General features: G+C 54.6%; 1 protein-coding gene across 2 annotated transcripts in view; it reads right to left on the bottom strand.

Annotated features, from left to right (window-relative positions):
- The window catches only part of MBOAT2 (membrane bound O-acyltransferase domain containing 2), a 54,021-nt gene that overhangs the window by 9,952 nt on the left and 26,815 nt on the right, over nt 1-17,254 (bottom strand). For both annotated transcript variants that reach the window (XM_037528553.2, XM_037528552.2), the window contains exons 4-7: nt 9,738-9,833; nt 6,398-6,453; nt 4,599-4,653; nt 2,765-2,948 (exon numbers count right to left, since the gene is read on the bottom strand). In XM_037528553.2, the coding sequence (XP_037384450.1) occupies nt 2,765-2,948; nt 4,599-4,653; nt 6,398-6,453; nt 9,738-9,833 (391 nt within the window). The remainder of the gene's footprint in view (nt 1-2,764; nt 2,949-4,598; nt 4,654-6,397; nt 6,454-9,737; nt 9,834-17,254) is intronic.

Genomic DNA, 17,254 nt, shown 5'->3' with positions numbered 1-17,254 from the left:
ACGCGGACACACACTCAGAGCTGCTCGTTTCCTCAGTGGCGCTGGTTCTTTATTTGCAAATTCTAGGCCCTTCATGGATATTATGTTTACAATAAATGACTTATATGTTTCTTTGAATGCGAAAGTTCTTTAATGCAATTTTGTTCAAGAATGGCAAAACCAAAAGAGCCACATGCCTAAGACACCGAAAAGGTTTCCCCCAAAGCCTGGTGGAAAGAGAAGGCCGTTCTCACAACACCCCGACAGAAGCCAACGCGTGCTGCCTCTGTGCTGTAAGCAGGCCAGAATGTCTGATCTGATCCAACAGAAAGGAGACTGCACAGGTCATGAAGGGAAGAGGCCAGCGGAGAAGAGCAGGCAGGGCTGGGAGAAGGGGCGGGAAGTGCTGGGGCCTCGATCCCGTGCCATCCCCAGGCGGACTCAGCCGGCAGTGCAGGCCCGCAGGCCGGTGCCATGAGGACAGCTGGTGGGGGGGCGTCTGCAGATCCACTCACCCTCTGTCAGGCGGGCTGAAGCCCAGGGACTCCTTTCCTGTTTGTCTTTTAAAGCTTTCTCCAATAAAATAAGGCAACTATTTCCTTTACTCCTCCTCTGCCCAATATCCAGCCTATTTGACATCTTGAGTAGAAAGGAATTTAAATTAGGTAGTTACCTAATTTAGAGAAAAATCACAACTGTAAATGAACTGAGAGGAAACGAAAGGCCTCACGCATGGACCCAGAATCAGCCATGTGGCTTCAGTGATGCACGGAAACTGTGGGCCAGCTGCACAGGCGCCAGGTGCCAGGTAAAGAAAGGTATCAACAGGGCTCCCTGGTGGCACAGGGGTTAAGTCTCAGCACTATCGCCCCCGTGGCCTGAGTTTCGATCCCCGGCCAGGGAGCTGACCACAGGGTGCAGCAGACCTCTCCTGTCTCCCACCCCTCCCCTCAGCAGTAGGTTTCAGTGGATCTGCCTGTTCTGCTCCCCACTCTGTCGCTGGTGAATCCTCTCACCCCCTGGCCTAAATCTTTAAAAACAGAAAAGAAAAAATCAACATACACCCGGGGGACACACGCACGGGTGGCAGCGACTTCAGAGTGAAGCCACGGCAGGCCATGTGCGCAAGGGGCCCCACCTGTGAGCTGCTACTTGAGAGGAGAGTGGACTCCTACCTCGTTCCGGCCGCTACTCCGGTCCTTGCTCCCACAGCCAGGCCTGCGTCTCGCCTGGTGCAGGCAAGACAGCTGGGCGTGCCCAAAGGTGGCGCCCTCGTGGCCTCGGCTGCCCTACCTCGGGGCTGCGTCCACCTGCCCCACAGGTCACAAAGCACTTCCTGACACCCGGAGTGATCTGCAACTACCACTACCGAGCATGTGAGCAGCATCCTCATGGGACTGCAATGAAGTACACAGTAGTGAGGCAACAAGCAGGCGTTTTTGCCACCATTAGCAAACTCTGACTTATGATGTCTGAAGCCACAAGAAGCAAGTGACATTTTATGTGCGAATCCCATAAACATTCCAGTGAGTGACAGAACACATGGATCCGCGTTATTCCCTCGTGGGTTTGGTTCACTACCGCTCCTGTGCCTGTGCCCTTCGTTATTTTTCCAATATTGTACTAAATGATGTTGGTTCTGACACATGGCCTAAAGCAGGGAAGACACCGAGACGCCCCTCTGGCAGAAGGGGCCCCCAAGCTAAGCAACGGGCAAAGTCACAAAGCTGAGCTGGGGGGTGAGCCTCTGGTACCCTGATTGCTAGGCCTTCAATCTCCTCCCAATATCCCAGAATACCCTTCTGCAGAACAGAGTTGCCTCTAATTATCTCTCTTCTCTTCTGGCAGTGACCCCCCCCCCAAGGGTTAAATGGTCGCCTGGAGACACAAAGCGGTCCTGGAAGGGATCCGATGAGACCCAATTTCAAGTCTGGAATCCAACTCCCTTTGAGATGCTATTTCTCAATTTACGTTTAACCAGCAACTGAAAGTATAAGACAAAAGTCCCTTTTTGGAGTAGAGCACAATGAAACAGAGGGCAGAAAAGACAGGAGCTGTGGAAGGGCACACATTTCCACAGTCACTCTGCCTCTGTAGTGACCTGTGAGGAGGGTCAGGCCTCGCCCCTGCTCAGACCACCAGCCCCTCTGTCAGGGCCCCTCTGTGGCCCTCAGACCCTTTCTCTGTAAAGCAGCTGCTTGGGGCTGCAGCAGCCCAGCCGTTCGAGGGACGCATAGACTACCCTGTGAGACAATTTAGCACAGACCCCAGACACTCCCTGGCTTCAATTCCAGTCCTACTGCCAACCTGGGAAGTCTTGGTCAAATTTCTTAGCCCCCGAGTCTCAGCTGCCCACCTGTTAGCAGTGAGAGTAACGGCACCTGCCTCCTAAGAGCGAGGTGAGGCAGAGAGAGCAGCCCTGGGTACGCGGAGCCAAGCGGCACCAGCACAACCTCATCTACTGTGTGGGGGAACAGGCCGCAGGGACAGGGCAGTGCCTAAAGGGGGCCTCAAACGCCAGCGAGGACAGGGAGCGAGGGAGGGCAGGAGGGAGCACCCACGCCCTCAGCACGCTGGAGCTTAAGGCACAGGACAGGCCCAGGCCTGGCCGCGGGACAGTGCCCAGAGCCTGGCCTGCAGGAACGACTGGGCTACCGGGCACCGCGGCACCTGTGCAGGCAGCTACCTGGAGGCAGCCTGAAAGAAACAGATGGGTCAAGGCAAAGCTGGGAAGCAGTGTCTTTAAAGAAAGAAGGCTGAGGAGCAGCTCGGGTGCGGCGCTTACGTTTGGCGAGGGCTCCAGCCTCCCGTGCTGCGCTTCCTCCTTGTCGTTTTCACCTGAATGCAAGGTGCGGTATGCTCGGCCTTCGATGAAGGTGATGTAGTCCTTGTATGAGCACAGGGGGCCGGCCAGGATGCCCATGAAGTTGCAGGTGTAGCTGAGGTACTCCAGCAGGCTGGGCATGCGCCTGCAATGCAAGCACATGCTTGAGCCGCCCACGCCGCTCCCCGCATGGCAAGTTCCGGCCCCATCTGCAGTTGAGCAGCAAAGGCTGGGTGGGGCTCCCAGCAGCACTCTTGGATACAGAGCTTCTGTTGGGGTCTTTACTAGCAGCGGTGAGGGGTTGTGGCCTATTCCTCAGCATGAAGCCAGCCAAGGGGCGGGAGTGCACGGAGGGCCGATCCTCCCCACCCACCCTCCCAGCGCGGGTGCCACCCATGCATGGCAGATGGTGCAGGGACGGGGACACAGTGGTCAAATGTCTGTGCTCAAGGAGCCCCGCGGCAGTCAACACCCCCAGAGCGGTGTTGTCAAGAGGAGGGCTCAACGTGGACGAGGGGACAAGGCCTGGCTGCTAAGGTGATGTCTGTGCAGACTCCAGCAAGAGCGGGCCGAGTGGCACCCGGGACGGGGTTCCACACAGTGACTGCAAAGCCTCTGCAGGGGGCACATCGGCGGTGGCCAGGAGGCTGGAGTGGACTCAACCAGCAGACAGAGATGGGAGAGGGGTCAGAGGGAGCCCACCCAGGCCAGAGTAGCCACGGCAGGACCCAGGACTTCATTCTGTGTGCACCGGCAAGCACAATGGGGTTCTCAATGACCTGCGCCCCACAGGGGCCCACAGCCGTGTGTGGACGGGGAGGGGGGCTGAGGACGGATGCGAAGAGATGGGAAAACAAAGCAAAGCCCTTGGTACAAAGGAAGCAATGGACTGAGCCTGGAAGTGAAGAGCTGGCCTTGGGCTGGACACTGGACAGTGAGCACCTGGTACCGGAGAACGGCCTGCGTCAAGACTGTGTGGAGGGCCTGGTGGCTGCAGAGTGCAACAGTCACCTTTATTTCCTCCAAAACATGAGGGATCAGGGAGGCAATGCTGGGAGTCTGGGGCCCCAGGTGGTGGGTGGACTCGGCGAATGTGGTGCACCTGCTGGCAGTACCAGCACCCCAAATTTTAAATTTAGGGTCACAAATTCTAAATGAGCCCAGTCAGCAAGACCGAGTGCTCTGCCCCACAGCCCCTGTGGTGAAGACGGAACTGAAGGTCTGGTGTCCTGCGGCGGGCCCGAGAGGCAAGGGGACGAGTCCAGAAAACTGCCCTCCATCAGCTAGGGACGGTCGAGTGAGTTACGGACACGTGAAGACTGACTGCAGGGAACATCAGGCAGAATGAGTTTAAGGACGGGGCTCAGGCGACCGCGCCGGCGGGCCCACCAGCCAGGCCCAGCACCCGCAGCTCGAGGCTTAAGGAAACCGGGCGTTTCGAGGAAGTCTTCCCTGAGGCTGGATGAGCGTGGGCCTCTGACTAGATTCAGACAGACCCAGCCCAGGAGAACGGACAGAAGATGCAGGAGGAGACTCTGAGAGAATTCCTCAAATGCAGTGAGACTCTCTGGTTCTGGGCTGCCCTGTCCTCGGGGCTGCCACACAGCAGACAGCAGCTTGGCTCCGCGGGAGGGGGAAGTCACAGCAGCCTCGGGGAGCACGGGGTGCGCGTGGCTCCACCGAGGGCTCTGGGGCCCGAGGCCCCGCTGGCGAGTGCGGGCGAGGGCTGCCCTTGGGGACAAGGCAGTCTCGGCTGGGGGTCCAGGTAGGGAGGCGGGACGGGCGCCGCACCTACCTCACAGCGAGGCCTCTCTGAGAGGGAGTCAGCTCTTCATCCTTTCGGAACATCCCTGAGGGGAAGACAGGCACTTCGGTCAATCACAGCTAAAGAACGGTGTTTTCCCTCACTTCCTTCCCTTGAGCCTCATGCTCCAACCCCAATGTAGTGCCAAAGGCAGAGCTGGAGCAGACGGGCAAAGGAGGCGTCCTGGAGCCCTCAGTGGCTTTTTCAGGCTTTTACTGAGTTTACCAGGTTCACGGCAGGCAGGGGTGCTGGGGGGCCTGGAGGCTGGCAGGCTCCCAGCCCCCGGCGAATCTTCACTCCTCCTGGGCTCTCCAGCGTTCTCCTGTGGCCACTGCTGCTCTGCTGGTTCTCTTCCCGTCCCTCCCTTGTTCTCCTCTGGGCTGGCGTCCCCGTGACGCCGCCCCTATAAGCCCAGTCTCAGCCCAGGTGCACCCAACCTACACATGCCCACACCCTGCTCCAGGTGCCCACCATCAGGCATGCGTGCAGGACCGCAGGGGTCCCTCATACATCCTGATGGAGGGAGGGCAGAAAAGCCTGACAATTATTTACCCCACACCCAACTTCAGTGGGATTGGGGTGTGCTGGGTTCCACTCGTCCTGGCTGGATGAGGCTCAGCACAGAGGGGCCTAGGGACCCCATCCGTGTCTCAAATAACTGCACATTGGGTCGAACCGGACTCCTTCAGGGAGGTTCTGATTAAGTTAAAAACTCCCAAGGGCCACCACGTGGAAGGGTAATTCCAGGCCATTTCAGAAGGGGGCGGGGGGGTGGCACATGCGTTTCCCGTAGAAGGTGATAGACGTGGCCGAGGCCGGTGGGGAGCAGGAAGGCTTGGCATGATGGCCTCGGGCTGCAAACTGGACCCGCACCTTGTCTGCTCCCCTGCTCCCCTCTCCGCACAGGAGGCTGCTGCTCTTGCTTATCCGTCAGTTTGCTAGATTATGGGGCTGCCTAGAGGCCACAGGAGGCCGAAATGAAGACGCAAACAACAGACTCAAGTCGACTGTGGACCCGGGAAGGGGCCATCCAAGCCCTCTCGCTCGCAGTCTGTCCAACAGCGTCTCCACGGCAAGGTCCCGTTCATTTGAGACACGAAATACGAATATATAAATATTTGCACTAAAATATACACAGATGTCTGTATGTATATAGGGAGAGGGAATTTTTATTTATTTTTTTTAAATTTTGGGTTGTTCTGTATGTATTTATTTATTTATTTTAAAAACTTATTTATTTATACAAGCACTGGGTACAGTCAGAAGCGCGGGAGGGTGAGAGAATTCAGCAGAGCCAGAGCGGGGAGCAGAACAGACAGAAGGACCGAAGGACACTGCTGAGGGGAGCAGCGGGCGGCAGGAGAGGTCTGCGCGCCATGCGGGACCCTCCTAGGGCAGCCGGGGATTGAACCGGTGCTGCAGAGGCTGCGGGCAGCCCAGCGCTCAACCGCTGCGCCACCGGGGAGGCCCGGGAGAGGGAATTTTTCATGACGGTGTAACACAGAGATGAAGCGGGATTCATAAGACTTGACTTAAACCCAGAACGTCTACCTACTTTCTACTTTAAACTGCAAGCAATTTGGGTCACAGGGCTGAATCATACAATTTTACTTTGTTTTCGCCACTGAATTGAATGCAAAATTAGGTTGAAACGGAGGGGAAGCAAGTGTCTCTTAACAACCCTCTGCAGAGCGAGTGTCTCCCCTCAGCCTCCTCTAGCCCCGAGCAGACAGCAGGGAGTGACGCAGTATCTCCACCAAAGGATGAAAAATCAACTTTGAAATTCTTACCATCGTGAATTTCATGAGCCAAACTAGTGATCTTCTGGGTGATTATCATCATCGGGCTGTGACAAATAAAAAACAAGTATCTCAATGGAGGGAATTTAAAATAACACTTGTGACGTGTAAAATAGTTGATCACACAGCTACAAAATGCTGGCATTTCTAAACATGAAATAAAGACATCCAAGGAATTTCAGAGCGAACTTGGGGCTGCTGTGCCCCAAATTGGGTCAGGTCCAGGGGATGATCTCACACAAGAAGCTCCTTCATACTCCTCCTGTGTGGGGAAAACATGCAGCTGACGAGGGCCTGCGCCACGCCGGGACGTGGCCGGCACTTGCTGATAGGGTGTTTACCCCACGCTGCTGAGGGGGAGACCACAGATGAACAGACCGGCGAGTGTATCCCAGGCCAGATGTTGCTCAGGCTCAGCAGAAGGGGGAGGAGGGGGGCGGGGAGGCCATGGCAAGAGCAGTAACAGCTGCATGCAAGGCACACGGCACACGAGGGCTGCTCGCGCTCAGCAGAAGCACAGAGCTGCTCCGGGGAGAGGGAGCCAGGACAGAGTGAAGATTGGCCTCACCCAGAGGGTGACATTTAAACAGAGAATGTAAGCCAGGGAGCAATCCCTGCAGAGGCCTGAAGACAGGAGAGCCAGGTGAAGAGCTGCAGGTGGAAGCCAGGAGGCCGGGGAGGGAGGAGGGACTGAGACAGTGGCCCAGGAGCTCAGAGTTGTGCCTTTTGCAGGAAGCTGTAAGGACATGGCTCTGACCTGGGGCTGGGAACTGAGGCTTCAGGCAGGGAACTGGCTCTGGGCTGGTCCGCCTGTGGGGCGCTGGGACAGAGGACGGGTGGGTCAGACGTGGTCTCGGACAAGCACTTGCTGGGCCGTGAACAGCCCTCTACTCCAGGCTGCGTGGCCAGCCCTGCCTGCCGCGTGGCTGTGCCAGCTTCTTTGAGGATTCCAGAGACCCCAAAGGAGGTGGAAGCATAGAAAGGAGGCACCTGATTCCCTAAACCACTGGCTGGGGCAGGGGGTGCCTCTTGCTGAAATGCGAGTGAGAAAAGCTCCCGGGATGTCCAGCCACTGAGATCAAGCTGTCCAGCAGCAGAGAGCCCGCCCCTAGCTGGGGAGAAGGGGGCGCTTCCAGGAGCAAAGGGAAACAGAAAAGGAACCCACAGAGGTGGGACCCAGCGAGGAGTGCAGTGGGCCCAGGCAGCTCCGGGCCACATTCTCCCCTCTGCTCCAGCTGAGCTCGGTGACTGGCAGGAAGGTCCCGCGAGAGCACGTGGCGGTCCCGCGAGCTGGAGGATAGGCCGGGCACGCAACAGCCGGAGCAGATGTGCTCAAAGCCAGGCGGGGGCTGCAGTGCGCCTGCTCCATGCCCTGGTATCAGCCTGCGGGTCCCGGACCCCAAAGGCCCGTGTGAAGAGTCAGGACCTCATAACCTATTCACTTTCAGCTGCTCGTGTCAAGAGCTGTTGTCAACCTTCATAAACTGAATTCATCAGGCACATCCCTTGAACTTCTATCATATCCTAAACGTTTGCTCTTGTGCTCGTTTATTGTGATTTTTCAAAGCTGTGACTTATCTCTTAGACAAGAGAACTTACCTCTTAAACACAGCGTGCCCCGGATGCTCAGGTTTTTCTATGTTGTATCTGGTACTTTTCCTCACTGTGTTTTTTAAGTTTCTTCTCAAATGAAATCTCATCACCGACTCAGTAAGCATTCGTTTACCACCATGTGCTAAGCACGAAGGTGAACACAGCACAGAACTGGGATGCAGGCCAGAGGTACGGGCAGTGAGAGGATTCACCAGAGACAGTGGGGAGCAGAGCAGGCAGAGCCACTGAAATCCACTGCTGAGGGGAGCAGTGGGGAGACAGGAGAGGTCTGCTGTGCCATGTGGATCAGCTCCCTGGCCGGGGATCGAACTCAGGCTGCAGCAGTGATAGCCCGAGACTAACCCCGAGGCCCCCGGGGAGGCCCCCAGAAGATCACATTTTCTAAATTATTTCTATTCTTTCCAACTTACACAACTAGGTCTTAATTTTGTTATTTTCTGAAGGTAACAAATCACCTGGTTGCCTCTTCAAGTTCCCCAAGACTTTGTTCTGCGTCATCCAGTGCATCACGCCCTCCCCACCCCCCCACTCCGCTCCCGGCCAGCGCGCAGTCTCCTCCAGCGCACCCGCGACGCGGCAGCCCCGCTTTGGCGCGCCTGCCCCGAATCCCAGGTACACCCCTCCATCCTCTTCTGTGAACGGCCAATTTAACTAACTTGATTTTTTTGCACATTTAATCAGTTTTGTTTTGATTGTTCTTTTGGGTACAATCACCTTTCATTCAAGCCCATTTTAAAAATCTGTTTGATAAAAGTAAAATCTATTTTAATAATCTCGTTAAGAAGACACATCACCTCTTAAAATCCCCCTTGTGCAGCCATGACTTTCTCTGTGCTCAAACAATTTTGATCCATTTTGATTCCTGACCAATTTTTTTTCCACAGATGCCACCTTGTTTTCTTTTTCCCACTTCCTCTGTCCTTCCGTTGAACTTCCTGGTCATTACTTATCTTACTCAAATGACTCAAAATTAATTTAACAGCAAGTCTCTGTACATTTTTCCATTGAGAAAGCTGCCATAAAGAACATGGAGCTCTATCTTTACATGCCCCACGACTACCACAGCGTCACAAAGATGGGCCTGTAGCTCACGAGAGACGTTCCGTCGCTTGTGTAACAGGACAGAGTACGGGGGTGGGGGGGACGGAATTCCCTTTTAAGGAACGAAAGTCCCAAGTCACTGCTGCTATTCAGACACTGGAGAGGAGGCCGAACACCCCGTAAAGGCGCAAGGCATGGAAGGGAGAGACATTCTCGAGTGTCTGCTCTGGGAGCTGAGGCTGGCAGGGCTCCGCCCGCACCCTGGCCACAGAATCCCCATGGGTGCCAGGAAGCAAGACCGAGCAATGAGATCTTACAAAAAAGCTGCAACTGTCTGCACGGGGGGCTTGGGGCACACAGAAGAAAAGGGGAGTCCGGCGCAGATGTGGGGTGATTTTCAATGGTTACGGGACACGTTCCCACCAGGAGAGCGTACAACAAATGTAATGGCTCTCTCTTTAGAAATTTTACCTAATTTAAAAGAATAGGTTACTTCGTGACTTAACACAGCATCCTAAGAGACCTCTGCACGGGAGTTCTCTATTCATAAAGGAATCTGTAATTGAAATGTTGAGTATTAGATTTCCATGGGGCACTAAACACAACTGTATTTTGTCCTTTATTCAACAAGATAGAACAGACGCCACAAGCTGCTCAATCAAACTTTTACTCTTACCCTGAAAAATCGGCAGAATATTGTCCGTAGTCAAAGATGTACACCCTGGTGATCTGGCACACGCTCAGGTAGCCCAGCGCGAACACGAAGCAGTATCTGCAGGACAGACCCGCGACGTTAGTGACAATGAAAGATCGGTTTATTAAAGGTCACATTTTAAAGTAATTTATTAACTAGATGATAGAACTCCAGAACTGTCACTGGACCACTCCACAAACAACTTTCTTCAACCCATTATAAAACGCTGCACTAGTCTGCCCCACTGTACTTTGATTGTGCGCCATCATCACAGGTAAATACATCTAATTACTGCCTGTTCATATTTCCCCTCTGAAGACCTCCACACACCAAGGTGTGTACTGCAACGCCTCCCAGTCGCCTGCCTGCCCATATTTAACAATAGAAAATCCCCCAGCCCATGAACAGGAAATACTTCACGTAATTGCCTTTCACTTCTCTCGAGAGGTCTGCAGTCTCTAAGTATACGTGCAGTTCTTTTATCAGATTTATCTCAGGTTTCTTTCTTTTTTTTTTTTTTTTTAATATAAGAACTGGGGTACAGGCCAGATGTGTGGGCAGGCGAGAGGAGTCACCAGAGACAGAGAGGGGAGCAAAACAGGCAGACTGACGAAATACACTGCTGCGGGGAGCAGCGGGTGAGACAAGAGGTCTGCCGCACCATGTGGGATCCTCACGGGCAGGCCGGGATCGAACCCACACTGTGGAGGCTGCAGACAGCTTCACAGCGCGGCACTCAACTCGCTAAGCCACCAGGGAGGCCCAGGTTTCTTTTTTTGATGCAGTAGGTGCAGCTGTTCTGTTCTCACTCTTGGATGACCTGCAGCAGACAGCCATCACGGGCTCTGCGTGCCCATCTTGTGGCCTGCAGGTTCCCACGGCGCTCACTGGCCCGGGCCTTCCCCCAGCACCTGCTTGGTGGCTGTTTGCAAGACACGTGTCCATCCTTTCTGTGTGAGTCCTCTCATCTAAAGAGTATCTTTTGGGGCCTCCCTGGTGGTGTAGAGGGTTGAGTACAGCACTGCAAAGCTGTCTGTAGCCTCTGCAGCACGGGTTTGATCCCCAGCCAGGGAGCTAACCACAGGGCACAGCAGACCTCTCCTGCCTCGCCCGCTGCTCCCCTCAGCAGTGGATTTCAGTCAATCTGCCTGTTCTGCTCCCCGCTCTGCCTCTGGTGAATCCTCTCACCCCCTGCACCTCTGGCCTGTACCCCAGTTCTTGTATGCATAAATAAATCAATCTTAAAAAAAAATACAGAGTATCTTTTGTAGCAGGCATATAGTTCAGTCTGTTTTTAGTCCAGGCTGTTTTCTGATTCTTATTTAATGTAATTATTGATATGGTCCCTTCACATCTGCCATTTTGCTATCGTTTTAGATGTCTTAGGTATTTTTTGGTTCCTCCTTTACTGCCTTCTTTTGTATAAAATATTTTGCTAGTTACTACTTTAATCTCTGTTGGTCTTTCCACTATGTACATTTTAGTTCTTTTTCTCAGTGGTGGCTCTAGGGATAACAATATATATCTTATCACAAACTTTTTTAATTAATACTGACTTAATTCTGTTAAGATATAGTAATTTTACACAGGTCTCTTTCTCCCTCACTTTCTGCTATTATTTCATATGTATGGCATCTATATCATATAATGCTACAATGTTGTACTCACTGTCTTAAGTCTTTGAAGAAAACAGACACACAGACCATCTTTAATAGTTACCCACGTATTTATCCTTTCTGGAGCGCTTCCTTTCTCCCTGTGAATTCAAGTCACCCTTTGGTATACCAGCCCGGACCCAAAGGCCAGGTCTCTGTTTATCTGGGAATGTCTGCATTTCACTATCATTCCTGAAGGATAATTTTGCTGGATATAGAAGTTGTGGTTGAAATTTTTCCCCTGCATTTTGAATATGCCCTTCTACTTCCTCCGGCCTCCACTGTGCCTGGTGAAATGTGCTGTTCCTCTCTCATAATGAGTGCTTTTCTCTTGCTGCTGTCAAGTCGCTCTTATTGTCTTGTCTTCCAGCAGCATGGCAATAATGCATCTCAGATTTGTGAGTATCTGTTTGTTTTTCCGCACCAGGGGGTCTGCTGAGCTTGCTGGATGGGCAGATTAGTGCTTTTCAGCATATCTGGGGTGCTGCTGGCCACGATTTCTCCAAACACCCCCTCTGCTCTCTTTGGGGACAACCATCACCGTATGCTGGTGCCTCAGTGCTGCTGTCTAAGTGCTGCTGTCTCTGCAGTTCCATTCGCTCTTTCTCGGTATTCTGCACCTGTTCCATAGCTGGATAGTATCCACTCTCCAACTTTAAAGTCACTGATATTTTCTTTGACCTTCACAAATCACCATGAAGCATACCTGGTAAATTTTTCATTTTGGTTATTTACTTTTCAACACCAGGACTTTGGTTCTTCTTAATCGTTTCTATTTCTTTACCGATACTCCCTCTTTGTCGAGTCACGGTCATTATATCTTCTTTTAATTCTTTGAAAGTACAGTAGCTGCTTTAAAGTCTGCAGTAAATGCAACATCTAGTCCCACTTAGTGACAGTGTCAATGGACTGCTTTGCCCCCTCACCCCCAGTCATTTCTCATATTTGCTTAAACCTGGCGCTATCAAATAACATAATACTTCATTTGGGGGCAATTTTGACAATACATTGACTGTCGTTTTACTCCTGAGCACTGCTGTTGTACTGTTTTTGTATGTCTCTTAGCTAGGACTCAGTCTGCTGAGGCTCTCACCCATGGTGCTGCAGCAGCTGAAGTGTCTGCTCAGTTTCTGAAATCCTAAATTTCTGCCTTCAGCCTGGCTCTAGGGGTCATTCCTGTGTCTTCAAATCTTAGCCGTTGGCTGATAATTAGTGCTTGTGCTCAAACACCTCTAGCCAGTAAAGCCTCTGCCCTTTGCTGATGGACCACATGTGGCTGGAGCTCACCTGAAATTCAGTAGTTTCCAAGTCGGCCCCAGCCCTTCCTCTCAGCTTCCCCTGAGCATGGATGCCCCCTCCTGGCAGCCAGGGCTGTGCGCAGACCCTCTCACACCCCTCCAGGCCCCGACTACAGACCACGTCCTCTGCTAGGGTGAGCCGAGGCCTTCTCTGTCAGCCAGGGCGCTGGCTTCCTGCCTGCACTAGGATCAGGTCAGTCGCCTCTGGTATCAGAGCTGCGGTGGTCCCGGCCAGCCCTGCCCAAGGGAGTTACTCTGCCCAGGAAGGAGGGTGGAAGTAACCCCAGGAGGAAACACCACAGAGCCCCACTGCTCCTATTCCAAGGTCAGCAGGTTGGGTTTATTTTTAATGCGTCTCAAAATGCTGTTCACTTCTGGTGAAGCTGAGGGTCCTGCGATGGTTTTGACAAACTCCTTCAGTTTTACCGCTACTCTGGGGGTGAGAAAATTTGTGGACCTTTTCGCTCCTCAATAGCTGGAAGTTCCGCCAATGAAAATGGGATTTTGCAGGCTAGCTCAGACGCACCACAGCTGCAGAGGCCCATCAGCACCTAGCTCAGGCCTGGAAAACCCACACCTGGTGAAGCACTGGCGGCAAGAAGACTGCCGGCCTCGCCGGGGAGTGTGAACTGAGCCTGGCACTGGAAAATCGTCTCTACCCTTGCTACTCTAGTAGGAAAATTGGAAACCACTTGCTTTATCAGCAACAGACACTCCTGGCATCTTCAGACAAGACTCGGTGTCCCTCCAGTTGTTCCGAATGCCACAGAACCCCCCTTGCCGGCACCCTAGGACAGAAACCCCAGATTCTAGCATCTGCCCAAGACATTGGCTCGGAGCACACTCTTAACTCCTCCCCAGAGCCCTGCAGGTATCTACTGCTCCCAGCCGAACTCTGCCGCCCCGGGGCCGGGGACTGGTGGGTGATGCCCTGCCTTGGCCAGGTGTTTCTCAGCTGGAATCAAGGGAGCTCAACGAGTTGCAAATACAATAAAAGACATGAGGGATTTTGTTTGTGCCTTCACAGAAGCCTTATTCAGGAGGCAGCAGCAGCAGGCATTGGGCTGCAGCGAGGCCAGATGCTGTGGTGGCACCAGCAGCCACGCCCCTGTCCCTGCTCTGCTCGCAGGTGACAGAAATACACCAGTCACCCAACGACTGTCTTGCTTTGCACCCACACCTGGCTCAGTAGCACAGTGAAGTCAGTGAATGGTTCTTTACCAAGAAAACTTTTAGAGTTAACTCAAGTATACAAATAAAATCGGGTTTTGACTGTTGGTTTTAAGCAAGATTAATTTCTCTTTCAAAATACAAGACTACTGTAGTTTACACCCACGACTGAGGGCCTGTGGACTCCAGATCAAAGTATCATCTGATTCAGCCTCTCCAAGTAAGTCAGTAACTAAGCAAGAAGAAAAATTCAAAAGCTTTCAGCAACATCAGCAACTACTCCTGGCAGACAGAGCACCGCCGGATGGCGAGCAGCCGAGAAAGACACTCATCCATCAAATGCGTACAGGTTTCACCCCAGTGTAGCTGCCACCAAAACCAGGACCCCCGGTGGGGTGTCTGGAGGAGCCCGTCAGTGCCCCTGCCCTTCCCTGGGTCAGGGCCTGCGGCATCCGTGACCAGGAGGTCTGGGCCCCTGTAGGGTAAAGAAAATGTCAGGCTTTTCTGCCCTTCCGCCATCAGGATAGATGATGGATCCTTGTCCTGAATGCATGCCTGATGGCGGGCACCTGGAATAGGGTGTGGGCATAGGTAGATGGGATTCAGCTGAGCTAAGACTGTGCTTTTTTTAAGGGCGGCCTCACAGGGACGCCAGCAGCAGCAGCAGTAGCAGTAGCAGCAGCACCAGCAGCAGCAGCAGCAGCAGTAGAAGCCGAAGCCGAAAGAGAAGCCGAGAAGCAGCAGAACCAACGCCAGAGAGCCCAGATAGAGTGAAGACTTGCTGGGGGCTGGGAGGCCTACCAGCCCCCCAGCCAGCACCCCTGCCTTGCACGTACCCGCTGAACCCCAAATAAAAAACCTGCAAAACTACTGAGGACTCTGACTCCTCCTTTGCCCGGTCTGCATGGGATCAGAGAACCTGCACTGTGGCCAGTTCCGGCCCTTACAGCCCCTCAGCCTGTTCTTCGGGGGCTGCAGCCTGTTCCCCTCACACCCACACAAGAGACCGCTCCCCTTTCTTCTCACCATTTCTTTAGGGAGAGAAAATACAAGGTAAAGAGCAGAAAAAGAACAATGATTCAATTAATTCTCCAAACTGCCCTCAAAAGCAAGGGCAGCGCGGAGGACAAAGTACATCGTGGCTCCTCTGACCGGGCACCAGCTCAGCTGCAAAGGACCCGAGAAGCAGGGAGAGGAGGGGCCGCCGCGAGGCGGGCGTGGGGCGAGAGGGGAGGCGGGGCGGACCGCAGCTGCCTCCCGCCACAGGCTCGAGCGCAGAAACCTTTCAGCTGTGTCTAAACGCACCTTCCAGCCACTCGCAGGGCCTGGCAGGTGCCGGGGGTGCCGGGCTGGACGAGGCCCGCGCCAGTCTGCTCAGGTTCCACGTCCCGGAACGAGGCCCCGATATTGGAGCACGTCCATGTCTTCCCATCGCGCAGCGGGCGGCGTGTAACCCTCTCAGTGGCACAGAAACAAGAGTGCCCCGACAAGGAGGCGCATACTGAGTGCGCCACAGAGTGCTGGGGGGGGGGGGGGGCACCGGGCCTCGCTGTAAGCTGAGGCGGGTATTGTTATTACTCCTAAGTCACAGCAAGGACCCGGCGGGGGGACGGGCAGGGAAGCCAGGCCACAAGGCAGGTCACAAAGCTGCCCAGCGGCCGCAGCCAGCTACACATCTGTCAGCACCAGGAGAGAGGGGCAGGCCCGTGGGGTGAAGGTGACCGAATCCAGGGGGGCTAGGGGGCTGGCTGCGGAGGTCAGGGGTGCAGAGCTCCGTGACCAGCAGGAATTCAGGCGGGGGCGGGGGCGGGGCTCCCCACACACAAAGGCGCCAGGGCCCAACAGTAGGGCCTGTGTGGGGAGCCACAAACAGCCCATTATGACCATGGGCGAGCACTGGGGCGGGCAGAGGTGCAGGGGCCGCGGCTGCCAGGCCAGAGCGCCAGGAAGAGCTGCAGCGGAGCCGGCAGATCCCCACAAAGACTGGGAGCGGAGCAGGGACAGACGGGGCCAGGCCACCAGCAGGCACACCAAGGGGCAGGAGTGAGACGGGAGCGCGGGACACAGGGCTGCGGACAACAACAGCTCGAGGTCCAGGGGTGGCAGCAGCTACCAGCGCCGCATGCACATCAGGCGCTGCTCGGAGCACCTCACAGCCTGTGACCCAAGCCGCCAAGAGGCCGCTGAGTAACTCTCCCTGCCACCCTGCACACCTGGGCGCTGATCCCCTCCCTCTCAGCCTCCAAGCCTCACAGCCTCACTCCCCTTACCAGCAACGCTAGTCTGCAAGTCTCCTGCTCGCTGCGCCGCCTGCTGAGGGACCGTCCGGGGTGCGTCTGTGGCTCTGACGTGCTGACCGCAAACCCCACTTTCATTCAGGACCCAACCCCGATCCATCGAGGTTGTTTCTTTGCAATGACACATTCTCAAGGCCACAGCGCACAGTACTTACAGGCAATCTCAGGCCGTGGCCTCGGCCGGCCTGGTGGAGGTAAAGGGAGCTGCAGCCCCAGCACACCCAGGCCAAGCCAGCTTCACGCCAGCCCTCCACACCCCTCCCAGGCTGCCGCCGCCACATACAACTGGGCAGTGCCTGGCAGACAGTAACTGCTGAAACACTGACAGTTATGAGAAGATAACACTAAAAATCCATGTCAGCACCACTTAGGGTTTCCGAGGCAAAACCCCACCTGCAACGCAGCGACTGCTAAGGGCCTGCGCCTGTACCCCGGCCACCGACAGGTTTTCAGCCACGGAGAGAACCGAGGAAAAGCCCCAGTTTCCTTCCTGCCACATTTTATGTTCTCTCAGGGGATCATGGGGTGTCCTGAGAGTCCCTGCTGAGCCACTAACCACCACTAATTAACTTCATGAGGACAAACCTTAAGCAACTCGAGGCTTTTGCCAGCCAGGAGGTGTTCCCTGGCTAGGGCAATCTCACCAAGGACATTATTATCTGGGGACCCGTACCACAGAGGTCTCGTGGGTCCTGGAAAACAGTGAAAAGGGACCCCTGCGCCCTCTGGCCTCCAGGTCACGGTGGTGGAGATGAGGCCACCTCAGCTGCCAGGGGCCTCCCCCACCCGTCCTGCTCCAGGGCCCAAGTCCACAGGGAGACAAGCAAGTGGTGAGGGAGGCGGAGACACGAGCAGCTGCCTGTCACCCCACTACGCATGTCGCTAGAAGCCAGCAGCACGAGTGCCTATAAACCCCCACAAACAGATGGAAAGGAGAATCCCAGGCGAGTCCACCTGCACGCACTCAACAGAACAGAACGGAGTGGACAACCTCGCAGAGGGCGCACGTCTCCGCTCAGCGCCCAGGTCCCCTTCCCCGGAGGGCCCTCGGCTGTTCAGTGTTCCTTCTCATCCGTCAC

Source organism: Talpa occidentalis, unplaced genomic scaffold (assembly GCF_014898055.3).
Source record: "Talpa occidentalis isolate TD23 unplaced genomic scaffold, MPIMG_talOcc4v2.1 talOcc4.5, whole genome shotgun sequence".
In the NCBI taxonomy this organism is placed as follows: Eukaryota; Metazoa; Chordata; class Mammalia; order Eulipotyphla; family Talpidae; genus Talpa; species Talpa occidentalis.
The sequence above is the reverse complement of the archived record's forward strand: the minus strand, read 5'-3'. Positions and strand labels throughout refer to the sequence as shown.